Source organism: Aethalodelphis obliquidens, unplaced genomic scaffold (assembly GCF_003676395.1).
Source record: "Aethalodelphis obliquidens isolate GAN/ISIS:26980383/991018 unplaced genomic scaffold, ASM367639v1 scaffold89, whole genome shotgun sequence".
In the NCBI taxonomy this organism is placed as follows: Eukaryota; Metazoa; Chordata; class Mammalia; order Artiodactyla; family Delphinidae; genus Aethalodelphis; species Aethalodelphis obliquidens.
In genome coordinates, this window is record NW_020838033.1 from 197554 (window position 1) to 224884 (window position 27331).

General features: G+C 38.6%; 1 protein-coding gene across 8 annotated transcripts in view; it reads left to right on the plus strand.

Moving 5' to 3' along the window:
• The window catches only part of SPAG9 (sperm associated antigen 9), a 143487-nt gene that overhangs the window by 26802 nt on the left and 89354 nt on the right, over window positions 1–27331 (plus strand). For 7 of the 8 annotated variants that reach the window (XM_027094573.1, XM_027094574.1, XM_027094576.1 and 4 more), the window contains exon 2: window positions 20528–20648. In XM_027094573.1, the coding sequence (XP_026950374.1) occupies window positions 20528–20648 (121 nt within the window). Of the gene's footprint in view, window positions 1–20527; window positions 20649–27331 lie in introns of those variants that run through there. The other variant, XM_027094580.1, reaches the window with a different exon arrangement.

Genomic DNA, 27331 nt, shown 5'->3' on the forward strand with positions numbered 1-27331 from the left:
AAAAAAAAAAAAAAAAAAAAAAAAAAAAAAAAAGATATGGCCACATTTCTTGTCAAAAGGGGTGTATATATTCCCACCAGTAGTGTATAAGAGTTATTTTCCTGTATTTTTGCCAACACTCAATACCGTCTGACTTTCTGGGTTTTGCTGCCACTCTGATGTGTGTGAAATAACCTCTTCTTTTAATTTGCTTTTCTCAGATCACTATTGTGATCCTTTTCTATGAATTGCCTGTTCAGTTTCATTTACTCATAACTGGCAACAACCTGTGTCTGGATAGATCTAAATTATACTTTACAATAGTTTTATAGTATTCCCTCTAAGATCATCAATGGTTACTAAGACCATTGGGTGAAAAGGACTGGGGAATCTGTCATTTAAGAGCGTCCTAAGAGATATATCATCCAAATGCAACTTAAGGACTTTGTTTGGATCCTGACTATAAACGTATTTGTGAGGCAACCAGGTGAATCTGCACAGTGACTGGATATTCCTTGTTATTTCATTAAGGATTGGGAAATGGTTCTATTCTAACTCAATTATTCATTCAGCATTTTTTAGCTTTATTTTCTTTTCTTTTTTGTTTTAATATTTATTTATTTGTTTTGGCTGTGCCTGGTCTTAGTTGCAGCACGTGGGATCTTTGTTGCGGCACACGGTATCTTTTTTTTCAGATGCAGCATGCAGACTTCTTAGTTGCAGCATGCGAACTCTTAGTTGAGGCCTGCATGCAGGATCTAGTTCCCCGACCAGGGAGAGAACCCGGGCCCCTGCATTGGGAGCACAGAGTCTTACCCACTGGACGACCAGGGAGTCCCTAGCTGAATTTTCTTATAAAAGAAAACTTCCTCCTCATCAACGGTTTGGTTACCCTAAGGTATAGTGTGTACAGGAAAGACAGGATAAGTGCTAGGTCCCTTCCTTCCTTCCTTCCTTCCTTCCTTCCTTCCTTCCTTCCTTCTTCCCTCCCTCCCTGTTGTGTGCGGGCTTTCTCTAGTTGCAGCGAGCGGGGGCTACTCTTCGTTGCAGTGCACGGGCTTCTCCTTGCGGAACATGGGCTCCAGGCGCACGGGCTTCAGTAGTTGCGGCACGTGGGCTCAGTAGTTGTGGCTCACGAGCTCTAGAGCACAGGCTCAGTAGTTGTGGCGCACGGGATTAGTTGCTCTGCGGCATGTGGGATCTTCCCGGACCAGGGATCAAACCCGTGTCCCCTGCATTGGCAGGCAGATTCTCAACCACTGCGCCACCAGGGAAGCCCCCAAGTGCTAGATTCTTTGATTCATGCTTTTGTAGTTTCTAAGAGCTCTCCCTTGTTTTTGTTTTCCCCTCTTCGCCAATTCTTTTGAAAATAGTATACTGTTCTGGTTTCATGGATGCAATGACTTTTCTTTGGTCTCTGAGGATATTAATTATAGCTTTTATTTGTTCCCTGATTTGTCTGTTTCCTCAGTGTACCTCCATCCCCCCCCCCTTTTTTCCTGATATTAGGTCTCTCTTTTTCAGGTTGGAGCTTCAAATGCCTGATAACCCTTAATTATCCCTTCACGTTTTAAGAGTAAGACACTAAAAAAGGATGGCCAGAAGTTTTGTGTGCCTAGGCACAATTTATTGTGTCTTGTGAACTCAGATTTCGGTATTATCCCATGGTCTTTTCTCAGAGACATTTGAGTTTTTCCAAGGAAAGATTAATCTCTCTGGGGGTGGGGAGTGGAGTGGTAGATAAACCTAGTTATTATGAGAACCTGAGTGAGAGCAGGAACTGAAAGGGGACTGTCAGTATTACTGTTTGGTATATAGATTTTCATTTAATTTCTCTCTTTTCATTTGGCACCTGGCTGTGCCTGGTATCTCTCCCCTAGTCTAGAATCTCTCTTACTGAATTTATTAAGAAAACAAACTTCTTATTTTCTGTGTGGGTGGGCAAAGAGGACCACCTGGCTGCTCTGGGATGATGCTAGGGACCTGCTAGGGACATTACTTACTAGTGCTTTTATTCTCCCAGTCATTCCCCCTGTTTTCAGCCTTACTCTCACTCTGATTCTCTAATTACATGGTTTCCATAACATGGATCTATCATAATTTACTTGTTCACTCTCTATTGATGGACATTTAAGTTATCTTCTAGTTTTGAACTGTTACAAATAGCACTTCAGCAAATATCCTTGTACATGGCCCTTTGTGCATATTTATTTGATTTTTAATGACAGGAAGCTCTTACTACAAAATTTCATCATTAACTTAAATGCTACAAGTAATTCTGTTCCAAGTTATTTCTTTAAACTTTTTATTATGGAAATATCCAAGTGTTAAAGTAGAAGGGAATAGTATAATGAACTCCCACATATCCATCACTCGACTTTAACAGTTATCAGTATCAAGCCAGTATTGTTCCATCTGTCCCTCCCCACTTCCCCTCAGCATCTCCACCATAATTTTAAATTTTTAAATTTATTTATTTATTATTTGTTTTTGGCTGCGTTGGGTCCTCGTTGCTGCGTGCGGGTTTTCTCTAGTTGTGGCGAGCTGGGGCTACTCTTCGTTGCAGTGCAGGGCTTCTCATTGCGGTGGCTTCTCTTGCTGTGGAGCACGGTCTCTAGGCGTGTGGGCTTCAGTAGTTGTGGCTCGCGGGCTCTAGAGCGCAGGCTCAGTAGTGTGGCGCATGGGCTCAGTTGTTCCGTGGCATGTGAGATCTCCCTGGACCAGGGCTCGAACCCATGTCCCCTGCATTGGCAGGCAGATTCTTTTTTTTTTTTTTTGGCAGGCAGATTCTTAACCACTGCACCACCAGGGAAGTCCCTCCACCATAATTTTAAAGCAGATCAAAGACTGTACACCAGCGTATCTCTAAAAGAGTTTTAAAAAAAAGCAAACATTATCATACTTAAGTTATAAATGATTATTCTTTTTTTTTTAGTCTTAATAATAGCTAATATTTAATGAGTGTTCACATTTCCCCAATTGTCTTATAAATGTAATTTTATAGTTGGTTGTTTCAATTAGGGTTGAAAGAAGATGGTCCACATATTTATACTTGGTTTAAGATGCCTCTTAGGCATCTCTTAATCTGTAACTGTTCTCCTTTTCTACCCCCTTGTTATTTAGTTTTGAAGAAATGGAGTCATTTGTATTAGAAATTTTTTTCTAAAAATTTCTAGAATTTTTTCTAGGGATGGGGGAGGGGAATCATTGTTTAATAATATGGTTTATCCTCTTATTTCTTAAAAGATACTATATTGAAAAACAATTTCATTTAACTGAACTTAACTGATAGCAATGATTATTTAAAATAATGGAAATATTTTCCTTCCTCCACTCTGCAGAGTAAATGGGGGGTGGATAATATCTGGGTGGATTCTGAGCAGTAAGTCAGCCTTTTATTTAGCGGTATTTTTTAGAGAACTACTGTATTCAAAGTTGCTATTTTAAAGGTTATGGGTTTTTGTTTGTTTTTGTTTTTTGTCTCTTGACATCTTTCTCCAATAAACAACAGTTTCTAGGGATTTTTTTTTCTTTCTTTCTTTTTTTTTAATTTAGGGAGCTTGCCTTTTCAAAGTATTTGTTTTTCTCCAGAACAGTAGGGCAAAACAGCCCCTATAAGCCATCTGGATTTGAAACCATTTTGCTTGTTCTTTTTAGATCCTGACATGAGTGTGTATTGTCTACTGCCTTTTTTTGTTTTGTTTTCTTTTAAACAGTATCTAGTTGCTCCCAGGAGAGTTCTGTCTGGAGTTACATTTGTTTCTGGCTAATTAGTTATTGAGAGGAGAAAGGGTATCCAGTGAAGATGTATTTATAACACATGCTAAAAAAGCACATTCACGGGCTCTTATCCCACTCCCAACACTTTTTTTAAAAAGCGTGAGAGAGAAACTGAGAGAGGGAGAGAGACAGACAGCCAGGGGTTGGGGGGTGATGTGTACTCTACACCAGCATATCTGAGGGATCTAACAAACTCTCCTATGCTTGGAGGGAGTAACCAGAATTCTCCAGGGGTAGGACGGTTTTATAATTAGAAAAACTGCCCCTCACTTGCCTTGATTTTGACATTGCCCTGCCTCCACCATTTGCCAAATGTAGTGGAGGGTGATGATCTTTATAAAGTTATGCCTCTGGCAGAAGTTGTCACATTAAATCAATATGAATGTTTATAGGCTTCTTATGAGCATTCATTTACTTTTTTTTTTTTCTTCTTTAAAATGTCTCTGGCAAGGGTAGAGCCTCCAAAATCCTAATTACTTTGCCTAAAAATACTGGGTTTTTTTTTTGTTTTCTTTTTTGGCTGCGATGCGTGGCATGCAGGACCATAGCTCCCTGACCAGGGGTTGAACCCGCACCCTCCGCAGTGAAAGCATAGAGCCTTAACCACTGGACTGCCAGGGAAGACCCTACATTACTTAAGAATAAGGCTGTTAAAGAAAGATAAAGCCATCCTAAATCCCACCACTGCTAAACAGCCATTTTAATACATGCCTCCAAAGCTTTTATTTTGCCTGTCTACTCTTCCTCCAGTTTGTAAATGTAGGATCACACTATATATAACGTTATATATCAAAGCTCTTAAAGTATGATAAAAGTAACACTCTTTTCATACATTCTTTAAGGACTTTGATCCACGTTGCTAACTTCCGCGTGGGTTGTACCAGTTACACTCCTAATAATGAGATACCTTTACAAATAAATATTCCATATGGTGCACTTGAATACCTCACAGGTAGCTCACCTTGATATTAAAAATCAGTTCTATTATATTACCCATACCTCTCCTGCATCTGTTTATCCTAGGTAAGCGATACCACCATCCTCACCATTGGCCAAATCAGAAAGCTAGACTTTTTCCTGAGCTTTCCTTCTCTCTTCTCCTTTACATTCATTCAGTCACCAATCCTGTTTATTTAACTCCAGAATATCTTGAATTCTTCCTCATCTCTCCATTCTCACTGCTACTGCACGTAATCATCTCTCATTACTGTGGTAACCTTTGGTCTCCCTTCAGATACTCTTGTTCCCTTCTCAGCACAGCCCATTCTCCGTATCCTCACAGACAGAGCTTTTCAAGGTATGAGTGGATTTAAACATCCTTAATGTGATCCAGTATCCTGTAAGGCCCTATATGATTTGTTCTTTATCTACGTTCCATCCTCATCTCAGGCCATTCTTTCTCCCAGATGTCTAAGCTTGGCCATTCTGGACTTCCTTGGTTTCTTTCAGCTTGATGAACTTTTTGCTCTTTACTTTATAAACTTTTTTTTTTTAGGCTTCAGGTCTCAGTTTCAATGTCTCGGGAATGTCTTCCTTGAGTCATATCAAGTTAGTTTCCCATTATATGTATAACTTTTCTGATATCTTGTACTATTTCTTGTGTCATGTGATTACAGTGTGGTTGCATTGTGTATGAACTTGAACTATGATTTTTTAAAGTCTCATTTTGTATTCAGAGTTTGAAATGTTAACTCCTCATTTCAGAAAGTCTTGGCAAGTATCACATCATATATAAGCCTGAGCCTGAGACTGACTTGTAAACCAAGGTTGTGTTGTTATCCCATGTTGATGTCATTTAGAAAGTAACAGACTCTACTCAATACTCTGTAATGGCCCATATGGAAAAATAATCTAAAAAAAGAGTGGAATATATGTATATGTATTACTGATTCACTTTGCTGTACACCTGAAACTAACACGACATTGTAAATCAACATACTCCAAAAAAAAAAAAATTGTCTCTCTGAAAATAAAAACAAACGGTTAAAAAAGTGTTTTGGGCTTCCCTGGTGGCGCAGTGGTTGGGAGTCCGCCTGCCGATGCAGGGGACACGGGTTTGTGCCCCGGTCCGGGAAGATCGCACTTGCCGCGGAGCGGCTGGGCCCGTGAGCCATGGCCGCTGAGCCTGCGCGTCCGGAGCCTGTGCTCCGCAACGGAAGAGGCCGCAACAGTGAGAGGCCCGCGTACCGCAAAAAAAAAAAAAAAAAAAAAAAAAGCGTTTTGCAGTTTTCAACTTTTAACTCTGTGAAGAAGACACGATTCTCTGTATTGTGAAGCATGTAATATAGTACAGTGTACTAATTTGATTTATTTACCAAATAAACTATGACTGCTGCTGCTGCTGCTGCTGCAGCAAAAAAGTAACAAATACCAGCCATCCCTCATCAGCATTAACCTCAGCGGCAACTTTTGTGTTAACTTATCTTCACAAATCAGTCTTTTGTCAGTTACTTTTTTTTTTTTTTTTTTTTTTGGCTGTATCACACAGCTTGAGGGATCTTAGTTCCCTAACCAGGGATGGAGCCCGGGCCCCCTGCAGTGAAAGTGCTGAGTCCTAACCACTTAGACCACCAGGGAATTCCCATCAGTTACACATATTTAATGTTTGTTTTCTTCTGCCAAATTTCAAGCAATGGAGCATAGGGAGCAGATCTGTTTTGCAATCTACTACATTCTCAGCACCTTAGAATACTCAAGTTGTGTGTTGAAAGGGTAGATGGATAAAAGGAACCTTATTTACCCACTTATTCCCTTTGTGAGTCAGAGGAGAGATTCCCCAACATATTCTTTGGCTAATGGTTTACCCATTACATCATTTACTGAAATTCCAATCCCAAATTTTATCTCCCTGGACATGCCGGACATGCCGATCTTTATGCCTCTATGCCTTTGCATGTGCTGTTACCTCTGCCTGGAGTGTCTTTACCCCACTTCGTTAGATAAACTGTTTCTTTTAAAGTCAGCTGAAAGGGCTTCTCTTTTTTTTAAAACAGATTCAGTTGCTTATTCCTCTATGTTTCTATTGCCCCTTATACTTGCTTCCATTGTAGTACTTAGCATGTTATGTTGATAACTGTTTACTGTGTTTCTTTGGTGGCTGTCATGAAGTAAGTGCTTGGACTGGTTGGGTGGATAAAGAATTTTTAGTTAATACGTTATTTAAGTTAGGAGTAAATCTTATGAATGTCATTACCAAGTAGTTTGTAATAAGTATCTTTGTACTACCTCACTGCCTATTCTGTATTTCTGCCGGCATCTGGAGAACAGTCATTGTAAATAAGTGTGTGGTTTTATTTAATTGTGACAACAATTTTTCTTTGACTAGAAAGTGACAGAATGGGCTATGTTCCTATTTTTATGTTATCTCAGTTTGTGTGTTAAGTTGAAAATACAGCAGTAGAAAGCAGACATGTCTTTTGAAGTAAGTTAAGACTTTAAAACAAGAGTCAGACGTGTTTGTAGTCTACAAAGTTACAAAGAGGTTCAGCAGTACTCACATATGCTAACTAGCCCGCCTAGGATCTCTGAATGTAGAAGAGAAGTAGAAAGGCTTGTTGGAGAACTTTCTACTTAGTGTAATCCGTGCCAGCTACTGCCTGATTATTTTCACTATAGTATGAGAAGGTTAGGAATAGAAAAAAGGAACAGTTCTCATTACCTCCCTTATGCTCTACCTCTAACCCACACCCAGGAAAAAGGACTCCAATTAGGACCAGGAATCTAAACCTTTTTCTGCTAACAGTCTTATTTTAGCAGCTGATTGAATTTCATGGCACCTTCTCTATTTCGATTCCAATTTTCTTTTTCTTAAATTTTTTTTTCTTTTTTCTTAAATTTTTATGTTTCTCACTTTCACATTATTGCTAAGTGCCATATAGAACCAGGTCATCTTCTGAAGTTTTTTGTACTTATTATCAGTATTGTGTTTTTGAGTTACCCTACCCTATAGCAACCTCTCTTTCCAAGGTTATCTGTGTTATCAGGGATATTTCACAAAACAGTCGCTAAAAACTAGCCTGTTTGACAGATATGTTTCTTGGATGACAGTTTAGATAATTTCAATCATTTGTTACTTTTTCTTGATTACTCTTTGAAGGCTGTTAAGAAGTGTTTATCAGGACTTCCCTGGTGGTCCAGTGGTGAAGAATCTGCCTTATGGTGCGGGGGACGCGGGTTCGATCCCTGGTCGGGGAACTAAGATCCCACATGCCGCGGGGCAACTGGGCCTGCGCGCCACAACTACTAAGCCCGAGTGCCACAAACTACAGAGCCCACATGCCACAACTAGAGAAGAAAACCTGTGCGCCACAACTAGAGAAAAGCCCTCGTGCTGCAATGAAGAGCCTGTGCACTGCAACTAAAACATCCTGCCCTGCATGCTGCAATGAAGACCCGACGCAGCCAAAAATAAAAATAAATAAATAAAATAAATAAATATTTTTTAAAAAAGTGTTTATCCTACCAGGCTTTCAGTGCCCTGCGTGATCTATTAACATACCTTATCAGAACTGAGGCATATTTATTTTTGTTGTGCAATAGTGATTATCATTTTAAATGAAGGCGGCAGCTGTACATTTCCAAACAAGATTTAATGCACATTTAAAATTGGGATTTTCTGGAGTTCCCTGGTGGTCTAGTGGTTAGGATTCAGCACTTTCACTGCCGTGGCCCGGGTTCAATCTCTGGTGGGGGAACTGAGATCCTGCAAGCTGCGTGGTGCAGCCCACCTCCTCCAAATAAACAAACAAAATGGGATTTTTCAAGAGAGAAATTTAAAAATTTATTTTTAAAAATCAACAATTAACATAATTTTTATAAATGGGGAAAATCATTCTTGATTTCTTATAGAGCTTGAAGATGCACTGAAATTGAATGACTAGTTTGCTTCATATATATTTTTTAATACTTTGTAATTCTTCACATTTATTTATTTATTTTTGGCTGTGAGGATCTTCGTTGCAGCACACGGGCTTAGTTGCCCCGAGGCATGTGGGATCTTAGTTCCCTGACCAGGGATCGAACCCCGCCTCCCTTGCATTGGAAGGCAGATTCTTAACCACTGGACCACCAGGGAATTCCCTGCTTCATATATTTATTTTCTTGGGGAAAGGTCTATATTCATAAGATTCTCAAAGCAGTTCATGATTCCAAAAAGCTTAAGATCCACTGTTCAGAATAAGAAAGGAAAAAACATATACCCTTGAGAGAAACAGTTCATTTTGAAGTCTCTAAGTTTATCTGTTTTAATTTGCTTGAAGGAGAGGCCTGGGATTATGTATTTGCTTTGGAATATTTTCATTATTTCCAGTCATTTCCTGTGAAGGGAAACTGCAGAAACAAGAGATTTCCATTTGAAGTTAAATAACCCTGCCGGTCCAAAAAACGGTCGCATCATTTTGGGGGAAAAAAAAAAATCTCTCTTCTTTTTGCTCTGTTTACTTAAGGTGATATTTACTTTAAGTAATAAAATGTGAAAAAAGCGGAAGCTTGAACCATCTAGGTGTAGGCCGGCTTGAAGAGTAAGCATATAATAGTGACTGCTAAATAGTTTTGGATTATTCATGCCCTGTGCAGCCAAACTGGGTCGCTAAGAAATGAAGCTGTGTGTCTGTGACGATATTTCTTCTGTCATTCAGAAAGGAGTTCTGAAAAGGCGGGATAGTGGTAAAGTTGGATTTTTTACTAGCTTTATGGAGAAATAATTGACGTATGGTATAAGTTTAAAGTGTACAACGTAATGATTTGGTAAAGGTATATGTTGCAAAATGATTACCACAAAAAGTTAGTTAACACATTGCCATCACTTCACATACTTTTTGTGTGTGTGGTGAGAACTTAAAAAAAAAATCGACTCTTAGCAACCTTCAAATATACAATACAGTAGGATTTTTAACTATAGTAACCATGCTGTGCATTATATCACCAGGACTTGTAAGTGGAAGTTTGTACCCTTTGTACAGCATTTTAGGTGTTACTTGGTAAACATCTGCTGTATGTTCTTTTTTTTTTTTTACATCTTTATTGGAGTATAATTGCTTTACAGTGGTGTGTTAGCTTCTGCTTTATAACAAAGTGAATCAGTTATACATATGTTCCCATATCTCTTCCCTCTTGTGTCTCCCTCCCTCCAGCCCTCCCTATCCCACCCCTCTAGGTGGTCACAAAGCACCGAGCTGATCTCCCTGTGCTATGTGGCTGCTTCCCACTAGCTATCTATTTTACATTTGGTAGTGTATATACGTCCATGCCACTCTCTCACTTTGTCACAGCTTACCCTTCCCCCTCCCCATATCCTCAAGTCCATTCTCTAGTAGGTCTTTATTCCTGTCTTACCCCTAGGTTCTTCATGACATTTTTTTTTCTTAAATTCCATATATATGTGTTAGCATACGGTATTTGTCTTTCTCTTTCTGACTTACTTCACCCTGTATGACAGACTCTAGGTCCATCCACCTCGTTACAAATAGCTCAATTTCGTTTCTTTTTATGGTGCTGTATGTTCTTTAAAACAACATTTTATCTATAGCACACAAGCCTGAAATAAGACTTTCTGGTTATTTGCCCAGATATGGCAGTTCCGTTAGCCAAGGGAGCATCATTTTCAAAGCAGGCAAAAAAATAATTACATTTTCTTATTAATTCTTAGTCTTTGCTTCTGTCCCCAGGTAAAATGTTGAAATAACTTACTCAGACTCCATCAGCAACATCCTGTTACATAATGCTGCTTTTCTGTTCAATGTAACCTTTGTATCATCTGCCTGCATTCAATTTGTAGCCAGTGAACACCCTTGGAAGGCAGGGATAGTATGATACTCACAGTCATATTCCATGTGCCTGGCACATAGTAAGTAGTTTAAGTAAGTAGTCGTTTCTTTCTTTTTTTTTTTTCCCCGCTGCGCCACGTGGCATACAAGATCTTAGTTCTTCGACCAGGGATCGAACCCACGCCCCCTACAGTGGTAGCGTGGAGTCTTAACCACTGGGCCGCCAGGGAATCCCACCCCTCCCCTTTTTAAAGTAGTCGTTTCTTGAGTGAATGAATGATTTGTCAAGTTTACCTCTTTTCCTACATTTACTATAACCTTTACTCCTTCTTTATGTAATCATTTTTAGATTAATATTCTACAAAAAATAAACAATGACAAATATGGAATATTTTCACAGAAAAGGGCAGGGGTGCTAAATGTGGGGTTTGTGGAAGGGCTCAAACGGTCTCTGAGCCTCTGAGAAAAATAGGTAGAATTTGGGTTAGGTGAGGGCATTTCTTCTGGGGAAACATGGTTCATGGATATATCAAATTCCCAAATCAGTCTGTGGAACTCCAAATGATTAAGAACCAGTGTTACAGATGTTGGAGGTTTCAGGCTTCAAAGATTAGGAAAATATTGGCTAATAAAATGAGAAAATAAAATGGTTCTTGAGGGAAAGTAGCTGAATATATTAGGATGCTTTTAGTTTCTTGTGATAGAAACCAACTCAAGCTTATATAAAATAGAATTTATTGGTTTATGTCACTGAAAAAATAAAACAATTGGGAAATGCCAGCCTCAGGAAATATTGAGTGTAGGAACTCAAATGGTATCTTTAATTAGGGGTTTTCCCCCCTTGTTGTTTTCCTTTAACATTGGCTTTGTTTTCAGGCATGCTCCTTCCACCTGTTGAAAAGGATGTCCCTCTGCAGCTTAAGCCTGCTAGATTCTTAAGAGTTTGGGATTCCAGAGGAAGAGAGGTTGTATTCTTCCTAAAAACTGGCAAATGTCCCAGAGAGGACTCTGATCAGTCTGGTTCAGGTCATATGCCCACCCATAGGGAGATGGAGTCCTCACGAATCGAAATGCATAGACTGAATAGATTTCGCATGAAACTGGGGAGAAGTTCCTCAAAGGAAGACAGTGTGTACAAGACAAAAAACAATGTCCACTACAGTGACTGAAAAGTTTTAGGACACATAAAGTAGGTAATAGACAGCAAACTTCGTATTAAAACTAGAGTGTATTTAGTGATATCTAAGTTTATTTGTGAATTATACAGTTTTCTCTATGGATTTTAGTTTTTTTACTGTGAAAGTTTTTTCATTTATGTATTCATTTGTTTAACAAATATTTGAGCACCTGCTGTGTGCCATCATCATTCTTTGCACTGGGAATAACAACAGCAAGCAAAACAAATCCCTGCCCTCATGGAACCTACATTCTAGTGAGGCAAGGCAGATAATAAATAAGATAAATTACTAAAGTATATAGTATGTTAGATGAAGGTAAGTGCAATAGAGAAAAAAAGCAGGAAGGGAAGTAGGGAGTACATATTGCAGTTTTAAATATGATGGGCAAAAAAAGTCTTAGTAAAAACTGACATTTGAACAAAGATGTTAAGGAGGTGAGGATGAGCAAGCCATTTGGATATCTGGGGGAAGAGTAGTAGAAGATGATGTCAAAGAAGTAAGAAGATGATAGATTGTATTCATCCTGGGGGGTCTCTGGTAAGGACTTTGGGAGAATGCAAGCAATCAGAGGATTTCAAGCAGAAGAGTACACTGATCTGATTTTTAAAAAGGGTCACCCTAACTACTGTATGGAAAATGCATTGTAGAGGTACAAGGGTGGAAGTAAGGAGGCCGGTTAGGAGGCTATTGCTACTGCACTAATCCAGGCAATAGATAATGGTGGCACAGACCAGGATGGTGATGGAGATGATGAAAAGTGGTCAGATCTGAAGGTAGATTTGCTGTTGAATTGGATATCACGTATTAGAGAATGAGTAGAATTTTGGGCCTGAGCAACTGACCACAGTAACTTAATGAGCTAGGTAAGACCAGGAGGAGCAGGCTTTGACATATTAAGTTTAAGGTTCTTATTAGACATTCAGATGGAGTTGTCCAGAAGGCAACTGGACATTACAAATCTGGAATTCAGGTCTGGGCTAGAGGCTGGGCTAGAAATTTGGAGGTTGTCAGCATTCATTTAGTATTTAAAGTTTTGAAACTGGATGAGATCACAGGGAATAAGAATAAACAATGAAGAGAAAGAGTTGTCCAGGGACTGAGCTTGCCAGTGTTAAGAAGGTGGGGACAAGAGGAAGAACAAACAAAGACCAAGAAGGAGCAGCCAGCAAAGTGGAAGGAAAACAAGGAAAAAACCCAACTGGGAGAAAAAAAAGTTTTAAGGAGGAGCGAGTGATCAGTTGTCAAGTGATGCAGATAAAACAATTTAAAAAACAAGGTGAAGACTGAGATTTATTGATAATCTCTCCATGATGAGAATGATTTTAATAAATTAAATTTGACTGGTGGAGATATTTCTAGCACATGATTCAGGTAATTTAGAAGACTGTTCACTAATCAAATAATCGTTTAAATATATTTATTGATATTCCATCCTTTAGTTTTCTCTTTTACATATTATATACAAAATTATGTAAAAAATTATGTATTGAACTCAGATGAATATGTAAGTATACTAGTTAAGTTAAAGGATTTATATATTTGGAGTAGGTATATGTATTTTTTTAACACAGTAATTCCACTTTTTTAAAAATTTAATTTTTTTTTATAGAGCAGGTTCTTTATTAGTCATCCATTTTATACACCTCAGTGTATACATGTCAATCCCAGTCTCCCAATTCATCACACTACTCCCCCACCCCTCCGCTGCTTTCCCTGCTTGGTGTCCATACTTTTGTTCTCTATATCTGTGTCTCTATTTCTGCCCTGCAAACCGGTTCATCTGTATCATTTTTCTAGGTTCCACATATATGTGTTAATATACGATATTTGTTTTTCTCTTTCTGACTGACTTCACTCTGTATGACAGTCTCTAGATCCATCCACGTCTCAACAAATGACCCAATTTCGTTCCTGTTTATGGCTGAGTAATATTCCATTGCATATATGTACCACATCGTCTTTATCCATTCGTCTGTCGATGGCATTTAGGTTGCTTCCATGACCTGGCTGTTGTAAATGGTGCTGCAGTGAACATTGGGGTGCATGTGTCTTTTTGAATTATGGTTTTCTCTGGGTATATGCCCAGTAGTGGGATTGCTGGGTCATATGGTAATTCTGTTTAGTTTTTTAAGGAACCTCCATACTGTTCTCCATAGTGGCTGTACCAATTTACATTCCCACCAACAGTGCAGCAGGGTTCCCTTTTCTCCACGCCCTCTCCGGCATTTGTTGTTTGTAGATTTTTGATGATGCCCATTCTAACTGGTGTGACGTGATAACCTCACTGTAGTTTTGATTTGCATTTCTCTAATAATTAGTAATGTTGAGCAGCTTTTCATGTGCTTCTTGGCCATCTGTATGTCCTCTTTGGAGAAATGTCTCTTTAGGTCTTCTGCCCATTTTTGGATTGGGTTGTTTGTTTTTTTAATATTGAGCTGCATGAACTCTTTGTATGTTTTGGAGATTAATCCTTTGTCCGTTGATTTGTTTGCAAATATTTTCTCCCATTCTGAGGGTTGTCTTTTCATCTTGTTTGTAGTTTCCTTTGCTTTGCAAAAGCTTTTAAGTTTCATTAGGTCCCATTTGTTTATTTTTGTTTTTATTTCCATTACTCTAGGAGGTGGGTCAAAAAGGATCTTGCTGTGATTTATGTCAAAGAGTGTTCTTCCTTTGTTTTCCTCTAAGAGTTTTATAGTGTCCGGTCTTACATTTAGGTCTCTAATCCATTTTGAGTTTATTTTTGTGTATGGTGTTAGGGAGTGTTCTAATTTCATTCTTTTACATGTAGCTGTCCAGTTTTCCCAGCACCACTTATTGAAGAAACTGTCTTTTCTCCATTGTATATGCTTGCCTCCTTGTCATAGATTAGTTGACCATAGGTGCATGGGTTTATCTCTGGGCTTTCTATCCTGTTCCATTGATATATATTTCTGTTTTTGTGCCAGTACCGTATTGTCTTGATTACTGTAGCTTTGTAGTATAGTCTGAAGTCAGGGAGTCTGATTCCTCCAGCTCCGTTTTTCTCCCTCAAGACTGCTTTGGCTATTCGGGGTCTTTTGTGTCTCCATACAAACTTTAAGATTTTTTGTTCTAGTTCTGTGAAAAATGCCATTGGTAATTTGATAGGGATTGCAGTGAATCTGTAGATTGCTTTGGGTAGTATAGTCATTTTCACAATATTGATTCTTCCAATCCGAGAACATGGTATATCTCTCCATCTGTTGGTATCCTCTTTAATTTCTTTTATCAGTGTTTTATAGTTTTCTGCATACAGGTCTTTTGTCTCCCTAGGTAGGTTTATTCCTAGGTATTTTATTCTTTTGTTGCAAGGGTAAATGGGAGTGTTTCCTTAAGTTCTCTTTCAGATTTTTCATCATTAGTGTATAGGAATGCAAAAGATTTCTGTGCATTAATTTTTTTTTTATGGTACGCAGGCCTCTCACTGTTGTGGCCTCTCCCATTGTGGAGCACAGGCTCCAGACGCGCAGGCTCAGCGGCCTTGGCTCACGGGCCCAGCCGCTCTGCGGCATGTGGGATCCTCCTGGACCGGGGCACGAACCCGTGTCCCCTGCATCGGCAGGCGACTCTCAACCACTGCGCCACCAGGGAAGCCCTGTGCATTAATTTTGTATCCTGCAACTTTACCAAATTCATTGATTAGCTCTAGTAGTTTTCTGGTGGCATCTTTAGGATTCTCTATGTATAGTATCATGTCATCTGCAAACAGTGACAGTTTTACTTCAAGTTTTCCAACTTGTATTTCTTTTATTCCTTTTTCTTCTCTGAGTGCCATGGCTAGGACTTCCAAAACTATGTTGAATAATAGTGGTGAGAGTGGACATCCTTCTCTTTTTCCTGATTTTAGAGGAAATGCTTTCAGTTTTTCACCATTGAGAATGATGTTTGCTGTGGATTTGTCATATATGGCCTGTATTATGTTGAGGTAGGTTCCCTCTATGCCCACTTTCTGGAGAGGTTTTATCATAAATGGGTGTTGAATTTTGTCGAAAGCTTTTTCTGCATCTATTGAGATGATCATATGGTTTTTATTCTTCAATTTGTTAATTTGGTGTATCACATTGATTTGCATATATTGAAGAATCCTTGCATCCCTGGGATAAATCCCACTTGATCATGGTGTATGACCCTTTTAATGTGTTGTTGGATTCTGTTTGCTAGTATTTTGTTGAGAATTTTTGCATCTATATTCATCAGTGATATTGGTCTGTAATTTTCTTATTTTGTAGTATCTTTGTCTGGTTTTGGTATCAGGGTGATGGTGGCCTCATAGAATGAGTTTGCAAGTTTTCCTTCCTCTGCAATTTTTTGGAAGAGTTTGAGAAGGATGGGTGTTAGCTCTTCTCTAAATGTTTGATAGAATTCACCTGTGAAGCCATCTGGTCCTGGGCTTTTGTTTGTTGGAAGATTTTTTTTTTTTTTCTGTATGCGGGCCTCTCACTGTTGTGGCCTCTCCCGTTGTGGAGCACAGGCTCCGGATGCGCAAGCTCAGCGGCCATGGCTCACGGGCTCAGCCGCTCCGTGGCATGTGGGATCTTCCCGGACCGGGGCACGAACCCGTGTCCCCTGCATTGGCAGGCGGACTCTCAACCACTGCACCACCAGGGAAGCCCTGTTGGAAGATTTTTAATCACAGTTTCAATTTCATTATTTGTGATTGGTCTGTTCATATTTTCTGTTTCTTCTTGGTTCAGTCTCGGAAGGTTATACCTTTCTAAAAATTTGTCCATTTCTTCCATGTTGTCTATTTTATTGGCATAGAGTTGCTTGTAGTAGTCTCTTAGGATGATTGTATTTCTGCGGTGTCCATTGTAACTTCTCCGTTTTCATTTCTAATTTTATTGATTTGAGTCCACTCCCTCTTTTTCTTGTTGAGTCTGGCTAATGGTTTATCAATTTGGTTTATCTTCTCAAAGAACCAGCTTTTAGTTTTATTGATCTTTGCTATTGTTTTCTTTGTTTCTACTTCATTTATATCTGCTCTGATCTTTATGATTTCTTTCCTTCTAACTTTGGGTTTTGTTTGTTCTTCTTTCTCTAGTTCCTTTAGATATAACGTTAGATTGTTTATTTGAGATGTTTCTTGTTTCGTGAGGTAGGCTTGTATAGCCATAAACTTCCCTCTTAGAACTGCTTTTGCTGCATCCCATAGGTTTTGGATCATCGTGTTTTCATTGTCATTTGTCTCTCGGTATTTTTCGATTTCGTCTTTGATTTCTTCAGTGATCTCTTGGTTATTTAGTAACGTATTGTTTAGCCTCCATGTGTTTGTGTTTTTTACGTTTTTTTTCCCTGTAATTCACTTCTAATCTCGTAGCGTTGTGGTCAGAAAAGATGCTTGATATGATTTCAGTTTTTTTGAATTGATTTGTGACCCAAGATATGATCTATCCCGGAGAATGTCCCATGCACACTTGAGAAGAAAGTGTAATCTGCTCTTTTTGGATGGAATGTCCTATAAATATCAATTAAATGTGTCTGGTCTATTGTGTCATTTAAAGCTTGTGTTTCCTTATTAATTTTCTGTTTGGGTGATCTGTCCAATGGTGTTAGTGAGGTGTTAAAAGTCCCCCACTATTATTGTGTTATTGTCGATTTCCTCTTTTAGAGTCGTTAGCAGTTGCCTTATATATTGAGGTGCTCCTGTGTTGGGTGCATATATATTTATAATTGTTATATCTTCTTCCTGGATTGATCCCTTGATCATTATGTAGTGTCCTTCCTTGTCTTTTGTAACATTCTTTATTTTAAAGTCTATTTTATCTGATATGAGTATTGCTACTCCAGCTTTCTTTTTTTTTTTTGTGGTATGCGGGCCTCTCACTGCTGTGGCCTCTCCCGTTGCGGAGCACAGGCTCCAGACGGGCAGGTTCAGCGGCCACGGCTCACGGGCCTAGCTGCTCCACGTCATATGGGATCTTCCCAGACCGGGGCACGAACCCATGTCCCCTGCATCAGCAGGCGGACTCTCAACCACTGCGCCACCAGGGAAGCCCCAGCTTTCTTTTTATTTCCATTTGCATGGAATATCTTTTTCCATCCCCTCAGTTTCAGTCTGAATGTGTCCCTAGGTCTGAAATAGGTCTCTTCTAGACAGCATATATATGGGTCTTATTTTTGAATCCATTCAGCCAGCCTGTGTCTTTTGGTTGAAGCATTTAATCCGTTCACATTTAAGGTAATTATCGATATGTATGTTCCTATTACCATTTTCTTAATTGTTTTGGGTTTGTTTTTTTTTTTTTAATGTATTTATTTATTTATTTATGGCTGTGTTGGGTCTTCGTTTCTGTGCATGGGCTTTCTCTAGTTGTGGCAAGCGGGGGCCACTCTTCATCGCGATGCGCAGGCCTCTCACTATCGCGGCCTCTGTTGTTGCAGAGCACAGGCTTCAGGCGCGCAGGCTCAGTAATTGTGGCTCACGGGCCCAGTTGCTCCGCGGCATGTGGGATCTTCTCAGACCAGGGCTCGAACCCGTGTCCCCTGCATTGGCAGGCAGATTCTGAACCACTGCGCCACAAGGGAAGCCCTGGGTTTGTTTTTGTAGGTCCTTTTCTTCTCCTGTGTTTCCCACTTAGAGAAGTTCCTTTAGCATTTGTTGTAGAGCTGGTTTGGTGGTGCTGAATTCTCTTAGCTTTTGCTTGTCTGTAAAGCTTTTGATTTCTCCATCAAATCTGAATGAGATCCTTGCCTGGTAGAGTAATCTTGGTTGTAGTTTCTTCCCTTTCATCACTTTGAGTATATCATGCCACTCCCTTCTGGCTTGTAGAGTTTCTGCTGAGAAATCAGCTGTTAACCTTATGGGAGTTCCCTTTATGTTATTTGTCCTTTTTACCTTGCTGGTTTCAGTAATTTTTCTTTGCCTTTAATTTTTGCCAATTTCATTACTATGTGTCTCGACGTGTTTCTCCTTGGGTTTGTCCTGTATGGGTCTCTCTGCACTTCCTGGACTATTTCCTGGGTGGCTATTTCCTTTCCCATGTTAGGGAAGTTTTCGTCTATAATCTCTTCAAATATTTTCTTGGGTCCTTTCTCTCTCTCTTCTCCTTCTGGGACCCCTATAATGCGAATGTTGTTGCGTTTAATGTTGTCCCAGAGGTCTCTTAGGCTGTCTTCATTTCTTTTCATTCTTTTTTCTTTATTCTGTTCCGCAGCAGTGAATTCCATCATTCTGTCTTCCAGGTCACTTATCCGTTCTTCTGCCTCAGTTATTCTGCTATTGATTCCTTCTAGTGTATTTTTCATTTCAGTTATTGTGTTGTTCATCTCTGCTTGTTTGTTCTTTAATTCTTCTAGATCTTTGTTAAACATTTCTTGCATCTTCTTGATCTTTGCCTTCATTCATTTTCTAAGGTCCTGGATCATCTTTACTATCATTATTCTGAATTCTTTTTCTGGAAGGTTGCCTATCTCCACTTCATTTAGTTGTTTTTCTGGGGTTTTATCTTGTTCCTTCATCTGGTACATAGCCCTCTGCCTTTTCATCTTGTCTACCTTTCTGTGAGTGTGGTTTTTGTTCCACAGGCTGCAGGATTGTAGTTCTTCTTGCTTCTCCTGTCTGCCCTCTAGTGGATGAGGCTATCTAAGAGGCTTGTGCAAGTTTCCTGATGGGAGGGAGTGGTGGTGGGTAGAGCTGGCTGTTGCTTTGCTGGGCAGAGCTCAGTAAAACTTTAATCCACTTGTTTGCTGATGGGTGGGGCTGGGTTCCCTCCCTGTTGGTTGTTTGGCCTGAGGCGACCCAACACTGGAGCATACCCGGGCTCTTTGGTGGGGCTAAGGGCAGACTCTGGGAGGGCTCACGCCAAGAAGTACTTCCCAGAACTTCTGCTGCCAGTGTCCTTGTCCTCACGGTGACACACAGCCACCCCCCGCCTCTGCAGGAGCCCCTCCAACACTACCAGGTAGGTCTGGTTCAGTCTCCCCTGGGGTCACTGCTCCTTCCCTTGGGTCTCGATGCACACACTACTTTGTGTGTGCCCTCCAAGAGTGGAGTCTCTGTTTCCCCCAGTCCTGTCGAAGTCCTGCAATCAGATCCCACTAGGCTTCAAAGTCTGTTTCTCTAGGAATTCCTCCTCCCGTTGCCGGACCCCCAGGTTGGGAAGCCTGACGTGGGGCTCAGAACCTTCACTCCAGTGGGTGGACTTCTGTGGTCTAAGTGTTCTCCAGTCTGTGAGTCACCCACCCAGCAGTTATGGGATTTGATTTTACTGTGATTGTGCCCCTCCTACCGTCTCATTGTGGCTTCTCCTTTGTCTTTGGATGTGGGGTATCTTTTTTGGTGAGTTCCAGTGTCTTCCTGTCGATGATTGTTCAGCAGTTAGTTGTGATTGTGGTGTTCTTGTGAGAGGGAGTGAGAGCATGTCCTTCTACTCCACCATCTTGAACCAATCTCTATGTATTTTCTTTGGAATGCCTGTTATAATGAAGTGGAAACACTTTCATAAATATTATTTTGTCATCTTTTCCCTTCTATATTTGGAGATTTTAAACCTTAATTATTACTTTTTTTTTTTTTAAATTTTTTGGCCGTGCTGTGTGGCATGTGGGATCTTAGTTCCCTTGACCAGGGATCGAACCCGTGTCCCCTGCAATGGAAGCACGGAGTCTCAACCACTGGACCCCCAGAGAAGTCCCGTAAACCTTAATTTTTATAGAGAAACTAAAAATCAACCTAAGTTCATGATTCTGAGATCTTCTTGAGTAGTTAATGCCAAGTTGTGATTCTTGATACCAAGAAACACAGGGGTTTATAATGTTAAAAATGTTTCATTTATCTAATGAAAATAATGTATTTTTCTTCTTTATTAGAAATTCATTGAATTTGAAGACTCTCAAGAACAGGAAAAAAAGGATTTACAGACCAGAGTGGAATCTTTAGAATCTCAAACAAGACAACTTGAACTCAAGGCCAAAAACTATGCTGACCAGAGTAAGTAAAATATGTTAAAGAGTGGAATGACTCATCCTGACATTTGAGTACAGTTCCAGATATGCTTGGAATTGTCACCCCACCCTCAAAAGTGAGACCTGGGAGCTTGGTTTATTCTTTTTTGTTCACATTTTCATGTGGTACCCATGTCTGCAGAAAGACTAAGTCAGACACCTATAGGACTCGCTTCTTCAATTTAGCTCTCAGCTTTTGTTTGTAGCTTACATTGTATAGTAGTTAACATTATGCTGTATCCATCGTGCAGGATTCTGGGGTGTGTACATGTGAATCATTTCTTCAAATTTTGATCAGTTACACAAAGTTCCATTGGTTTCTGTGTTGCTTTGAAATTTAAAAATGTAAGAGAAACTTTGAAGTATGTATAAAAAAATTACTGAATTCTTTTTCATTCCTTTCTATGGAAAACCGAGGACATTGAGGGGACTAGAACGACATTTTTCAGAACCATTTCATTTTTAATATAATTTCATATATTCTTGATTCAAATATAGTTATTGTTTCAAATTCCAAGGACTTCTTCCCCTTTTTGTCTAATGAAAGTGGACCTAATTAAGTCAAAATTCAAAAAAGAAACTTTATGGCATATTTTCATGTTTGATTCAGGCAGATCACTCTCCAGTTTTCCCTCCCAGGATTGTAAACTTCTAGATGGCCCGCAGTTACTCTTCCCACACCACCCATGAGGGTTACATAGTGACACCTGCTGTAAAAGGACTGGCATTCATGAAGGATAACCTTCACTACCAGGCTTAGAGTGTGTATGATAACTGGCTGCTCCCTTTAGGACTCTGGAAGAGTCCAATAGAGCTAAAACCTAGAATCACTGGGAATCTGGAGTTTAGGCATTCTAGAATTCAAGGAGAACTCAAATGGCTATTAAGCAGATGTCATGGAAGGGAGCCAATGGATATTTGGTAATGGAAGGCCACCAGAGTGAGACAAAATGAGCCATGTGTCATGTCTTTGTTCTTTTAGGTGTGTAGATACCTAGAGTGCTGTACCCTGCCTTTGTTAACAGTGAATCCTAACTTGATTGCATTTTCGTATCAGGGACTATAGTATTTTAGAACAAAACACTAAAGGTGCAGTTTTGACAGAACCAACCTCATTCTTGTACCAAGTACGTTTACCTCTTGACTTCTGAGGAGTATCAAGTTTTGGATAAGGAAATTTTCTTTTGACTTAGAAAGGAACTCCTTTTCTAGAATCTTTTGATGCACTAAATAATCTGCTTCTATGATAGGAAATATTAAAGGAAGAATTACCTTGTACTTGATATAGTAGCTTTTTAAATTAAGATTGTTTTCCAGTCCAGTGAGTCATACCTACCTTTTTTGGAATTGTCATGTTCTTTGGTGTCCATTCTCTCATTTCTCTTTCAGAAGTATTGATTACCATGTATCCTATTTTTAATTCAAGATAATTTTTTAAAAATAAGGTGTCATTTAAAAATAATTGATAATTCTCTGTGGAAGGGATGAGTAAATTAATCACCAAGTATTGGATATGGTCTTGAGCTATATTTGATATGAGAACTTTTTTTTTGTTATTAATACAATATTCTCTCAAGAATTTCTCCCCCTGGATGTCTGCTATCCCCGTTTTTCCCCCTGCTATTCCATTTTGAAATAAATCTTGTTGTCTAAGTAACAGTTAAAGAACTTAAAACTGTGATTAATCAGAATTGACCGTTGAGATGCACAAAGCTGATAGTCTCTTGGTCCATGAGCTAAGGCTATAATGCTTTGGAACTTACTCCCTTCTCCTTTGATACCTTGGAATCTTTTTCTCTTTTCCATCTAATTGTTTTCCTCACTCTTCTATTTTTTTCTAAATGAATATAATATGAAATCTAAATATATCTAAAATTTTTCTTCTGAGTCTTTATTTTACCACATTTTAAACATCTGAAAAAAATTGGGGGGGGTGGGGTGGAAATAGGTTGACTTTTTTCATTTTACCACCTTAGTTTTCCCTTCCCCAGATCTCCAATATGAATCAAAGCCCCTTTATTTTTTAAAAAGGTGGCGGTAGGAGGTAATCTTTAAGTATCATCAGTGCCCTATCCTATTGGAAAAACGGGACTGGGAATATATTTTTTTAAAAGATGAAAACATATTGAAATGGATGTATGTCAGAGTATATTAATTCTTTTTTTGTATAATAGGATACAGAATATCTGGACTTTAATATTGTAATTTTGGTTTTTTAAGACTGTATAGTGATTTTTATTAGATTTATTGTAACCCAACATTTTTTTTAACTTTTTAAATGTTTTAAATGTGTTTTTTAGTGTTCTGAACATCTGTATTTAAATAAGCATTTAAGGCCAAAGAAATTACTGATGATGATACCTATAGAGAGGAAGGATGCGTGCAGTTTTTTGTGTTTAGTACTATTTTTTGAGTGCCGTATGATAACAATATCGTCCAATTTCCATGTTTGTTTTTATAAATGTGTTAGAGTCTTTAACTTTAAAAGACTGTCATTTCTGATTGATGTGTTTTAGGGCACATATCCCTTTTAAGAAGTAGCCACAATGAAAGTCCAAGTTCTGCTTTGGGACTACTTCTTATGTCAAAAGGGGAAATTTTGGTTGTAGTTACTTGCTATTTGAGAAGCAAGAAAAGTCAAGAAATAGGAACTGAATTAAAGAACACACTTGACAGCTTTTAATGGTATGGAATCTATCAGGTTGTTGTGGTATGATTTTTAAATTTTTGATGATATAAAAAATTTATTATAATTTTATGGTCATGTTTGATTTTGGAGACATCTGGTTGCTCTCTTTTCAAAATTTGAACTACATAAGAATTATTTTGGCTTTTCCAACATAAATAAAGCAATTTTTAAAAGGCCACATATTGTTCCTTATCTGGGTATAATAGTAATACTTCTTGGTAGTTAACATCTTGTACGCCTTAAGGAAGAATCTGAAATATATGTGGAGTGGAATAAGGAAGTTGTGGATTGAGGCCCTTAGTGCTTTTCAGCTATGTAAGGTGTAAGCAGTCAACCTGGCCATTCATAGTGTGGCAGCAATGAGTTCTTCATCAGAAAATACTTTTTATATTCATTATTTCTGTTATATACTGATTATTTCTATTCTTGTAAGCCAAATACTATCTTAAGTAAATACAGACATTTTAATATGTTAAAAATAAAAAAACTACTACTATCTGCCTAGCATTCAGCCTCTAGGCATGGTTTTGGCACAGAAGAATATGATGTGGTCATTACAGTCAAAGAAATCATAGTTTTGTGGGGAAAAAGGTTATGTGTATGACCGTCTTGTCTTTTCCATATGTACCATGCTTTTATATCACTGCAGAGTGTATATATAATTTTGCATCTTTCCTTTAACATTATCATAAGTGTTTTCCTTATTGTATAATCTTTATTTTTTAAATGTGTCAACACCCATCATCCAGAAGCTATGCCGTCTATTAACAATTCTTGTTTTCCCTGAGGAACTGTGTGTGCTTTCTCCTTTTCTCTAATGAGAATTATTTAATGGCTACTTTGTTTTTTTAACTTGGCTACTCAGAAACTCAGAACAAATTTTGAAGTACAACCATAACAACTGGTTTGGGCCTTACTTGGGTGGCATATTTAAATTGTTTTTTTCCTGTTCCACATTTTATACATATATAGTGAATTGTTAAGATATGTTCTTGTAAACTATCTCAAATCCTTTGTGGAATTAAGGAATGAATGAATTGGTAAAAATAAATATAGGCGAAGTTTTTTAAAAACTCAAAAAATTTCTGTTGGTTGGTTGGACATTTTTTCCAGTGTAGTGAATTATATTACAGTGAATATTTTTTCACACCTGTAGATTGCCCTCTTTCGGTAATTTTCTTAGGATATAGTTACAGAAGTAGGGCAAGGAATATGAACATTGTAGTGGTTCTTGGTATTTAGTAGTGTTTGGTCATTTTTTATATGAACAGAATTGGGGAAGGAAGAATTAGTAGCAAATTCCACATTATTTATCATAACTTATGAATTTGAATCATTATTAACAACATATTAACACCCAGAGCTGATGTAGAAAACCGTTTATTATCTATTTGATTTTCTCTTGGGAAAATTCTGTTGCCCTCAAGCTACTTGAGTTTATAAGAGATGACCTTTTCCTTGAATTGTGGAGAAGATGGCAAGATTTAGATGGCAGTGATTTTAAGCTACTTAAATAATCTCTGAATCTGCCCTTTCTTCCTTTGAATGAAAATCCATTTTTAAAAATTAAATGGGGACTTCCCTAGTGGCTCAGTGGTTAAGAATCCTCCTGCCAATGCAGGGGACACGGGTTCGAGCCTTGGTCCGGGAAGATGCCACATGCCACGGAGCAACTAAGCCCATGTGTCACAAATACTGAGCCTGTGCTCTGGAGCCCACGAGCCACAACTACGGAAGCCCGTGCGCCTAGAGCCCGTGCTCTGCAGCAAGAGAAGCCACCACAGTGAGAAGCCTGAGCACTGCAATGAAGAGTAGCCCCCGCACGCTGCAACTAGAGAAAGCCTGCAAGCAGCAATGAAGACCCAACGCAGCCAAATAAATAAATAAATAAGTTAAATGGAAAATATTTTTGACACCTGAAGACATTTGTGCTAGAGTTTTATACTCTGACCTTTCTACACTTCCCATCTCCCATATAACATTCATTTGCTTTTTAAACTTAGTATAGATTTTAGTCTAATAAAATACCTTCAAGCCTTTACCTTGAAACACGTTATTAGATGGAAAACTCCTTTTTGGTCATAAGAATTAGCACACCATTAGAAAATAATGGAAAATAATGGGAAGGTAGTATAATCATAAACATGTTTTTAATTTTAAAGGAATAAATGGCTTAAAACATACTTCAGATTTGGGAGTTATTTATAAGCAAGGGCTGTGTTAGTGATGTTATTGATAAATTGAGAATTTTCACAACACAGAAGAAAAATAATCTTTTTCAGTTAACAGGTGTAGCTTCACACCAAAGTTAATAGTTGAGAGGGCCTAAATATTTTCTGTCACTATTTTTTAAGTTATTTTGAAAAATACCTTCAGGCAAATAAAAAGCTTTATTAACTCCTTTACTGTACTTTGCAATTGGCAAAGAATGTTAATACTCTCCGAATTTCCATAATACTGTAATAGGTTACTACTTTCATTTTAATTTTATCGTGTCAAGAGGCAGTCCCTTTCTACATTATTTTTAGAATGATGAAAGTAGACAACTGATGATTTATATTTTTGTTGAAAGCATACTTCTTATTAAGGCAGCTTGAGGAGATTCAGATTTATATCTCCTTATTTTAAAAAGTTACAAAAATAAAATTTGTTATATAGAAAGTTAGTTTTTTAGTTCATTTAACTTGAATCTAATATCTTTGCGATATTAAGAATATCTATATATTTAATAAACTTTATGTAAGGTTTTTTTTTTTTTTTGGCTGCGTTGCGTCTTTGTTGTTGCGTGCGGGCTTTCTCTAGTTGCTGTGAGCGGGGACTACTCTTCCTTGCAGTGCGCGGGCTTCTCATTGCGGTGGCTTCTTTTGTTGCGGAACATGGGCTCTAGGCACGTGAGCTTCAGTAGTTGTGGCACGTGGGCTCAGTAGTTGTGGCTTATGGGCTGTAGAGTGCAGGCTCAGTAGTTGTGGGGCAGAGCTTAGTTGCTCCTCACCATGTGGGATCTTTCCGGACCAGGGCTCGAACCCGTGTCCCCTGCATTGGCAGGCAGATTCTTAACCACTGTGCCACCAGGGAAGCCCAAGGATTTTTTTTTAAAGAGCTTGTGTATGAGAGGGAAAGCAGATAATTGGGCACAAGATAATTTATGCAAACACTAACATTTTATTACTTCTGCTTCATTAGGTAATATCTATGTGGTCTTCAGACCTGTTTTATGTTTTATTATCTGTATTTGGACTGTTCATTTCTGAAGTCTACTGTTGTTTACTAAGAAACTTAAGGTTGTAGTTCATAATTAATATCTAGAACTAAAGGTTTCATGGAAAATTAATTTTATGAGTAAGAGTTAGAGGATTGATGGTGATTTAGCTTAGAGAACAGAATAAGCATGAGTGATTTGGTTATTCTTCAAACAAAGGAATGAGTAAGGAAGATACCAAGTTGTTTTTTTGTAAATTGGAAGATTAAATCAGAGAAAATGAATTTGTTGTTTTTGGTTGATCATGAGGAAGTATTTCTTGACCGTGAAGGTGATACATGGGAATATGTGCTGAGGGAAAACATAGACTCTCCCTACATAGACTTTAGGTGGCATATAATGTCTGTCTGAAAAATCTTTTTAAGTTTAGGGACATGGTGAAGGACTTAGTTGGCAGAGCAGAGGTTTTTATTGCTGTTTTGATGTGGTTGTGTCTGTGATTTATTTGCTCTTAAGTGAGCACTTGATGCTTGCTTACCTGTTGAGACGTTTGATGCTAACTTGTTTAAGGAAAGCTTCTGGAAGACCAATGTCAATCTTCTGAGGCCAAGTAACAGTTGGATTATCTGCCTTCCTCGATTAGTAAGAACTGATGATTCCTTTTGAGAAGGCAAATAACGAGTTGGATATGGCATTCTAGAAGGTCTGTTTCTCTTTCTTCCCCCCATAGGCCTATCAGCAGTCTGATGGGGCAGAAGACAACAGAGATGGAAGGTGTTCC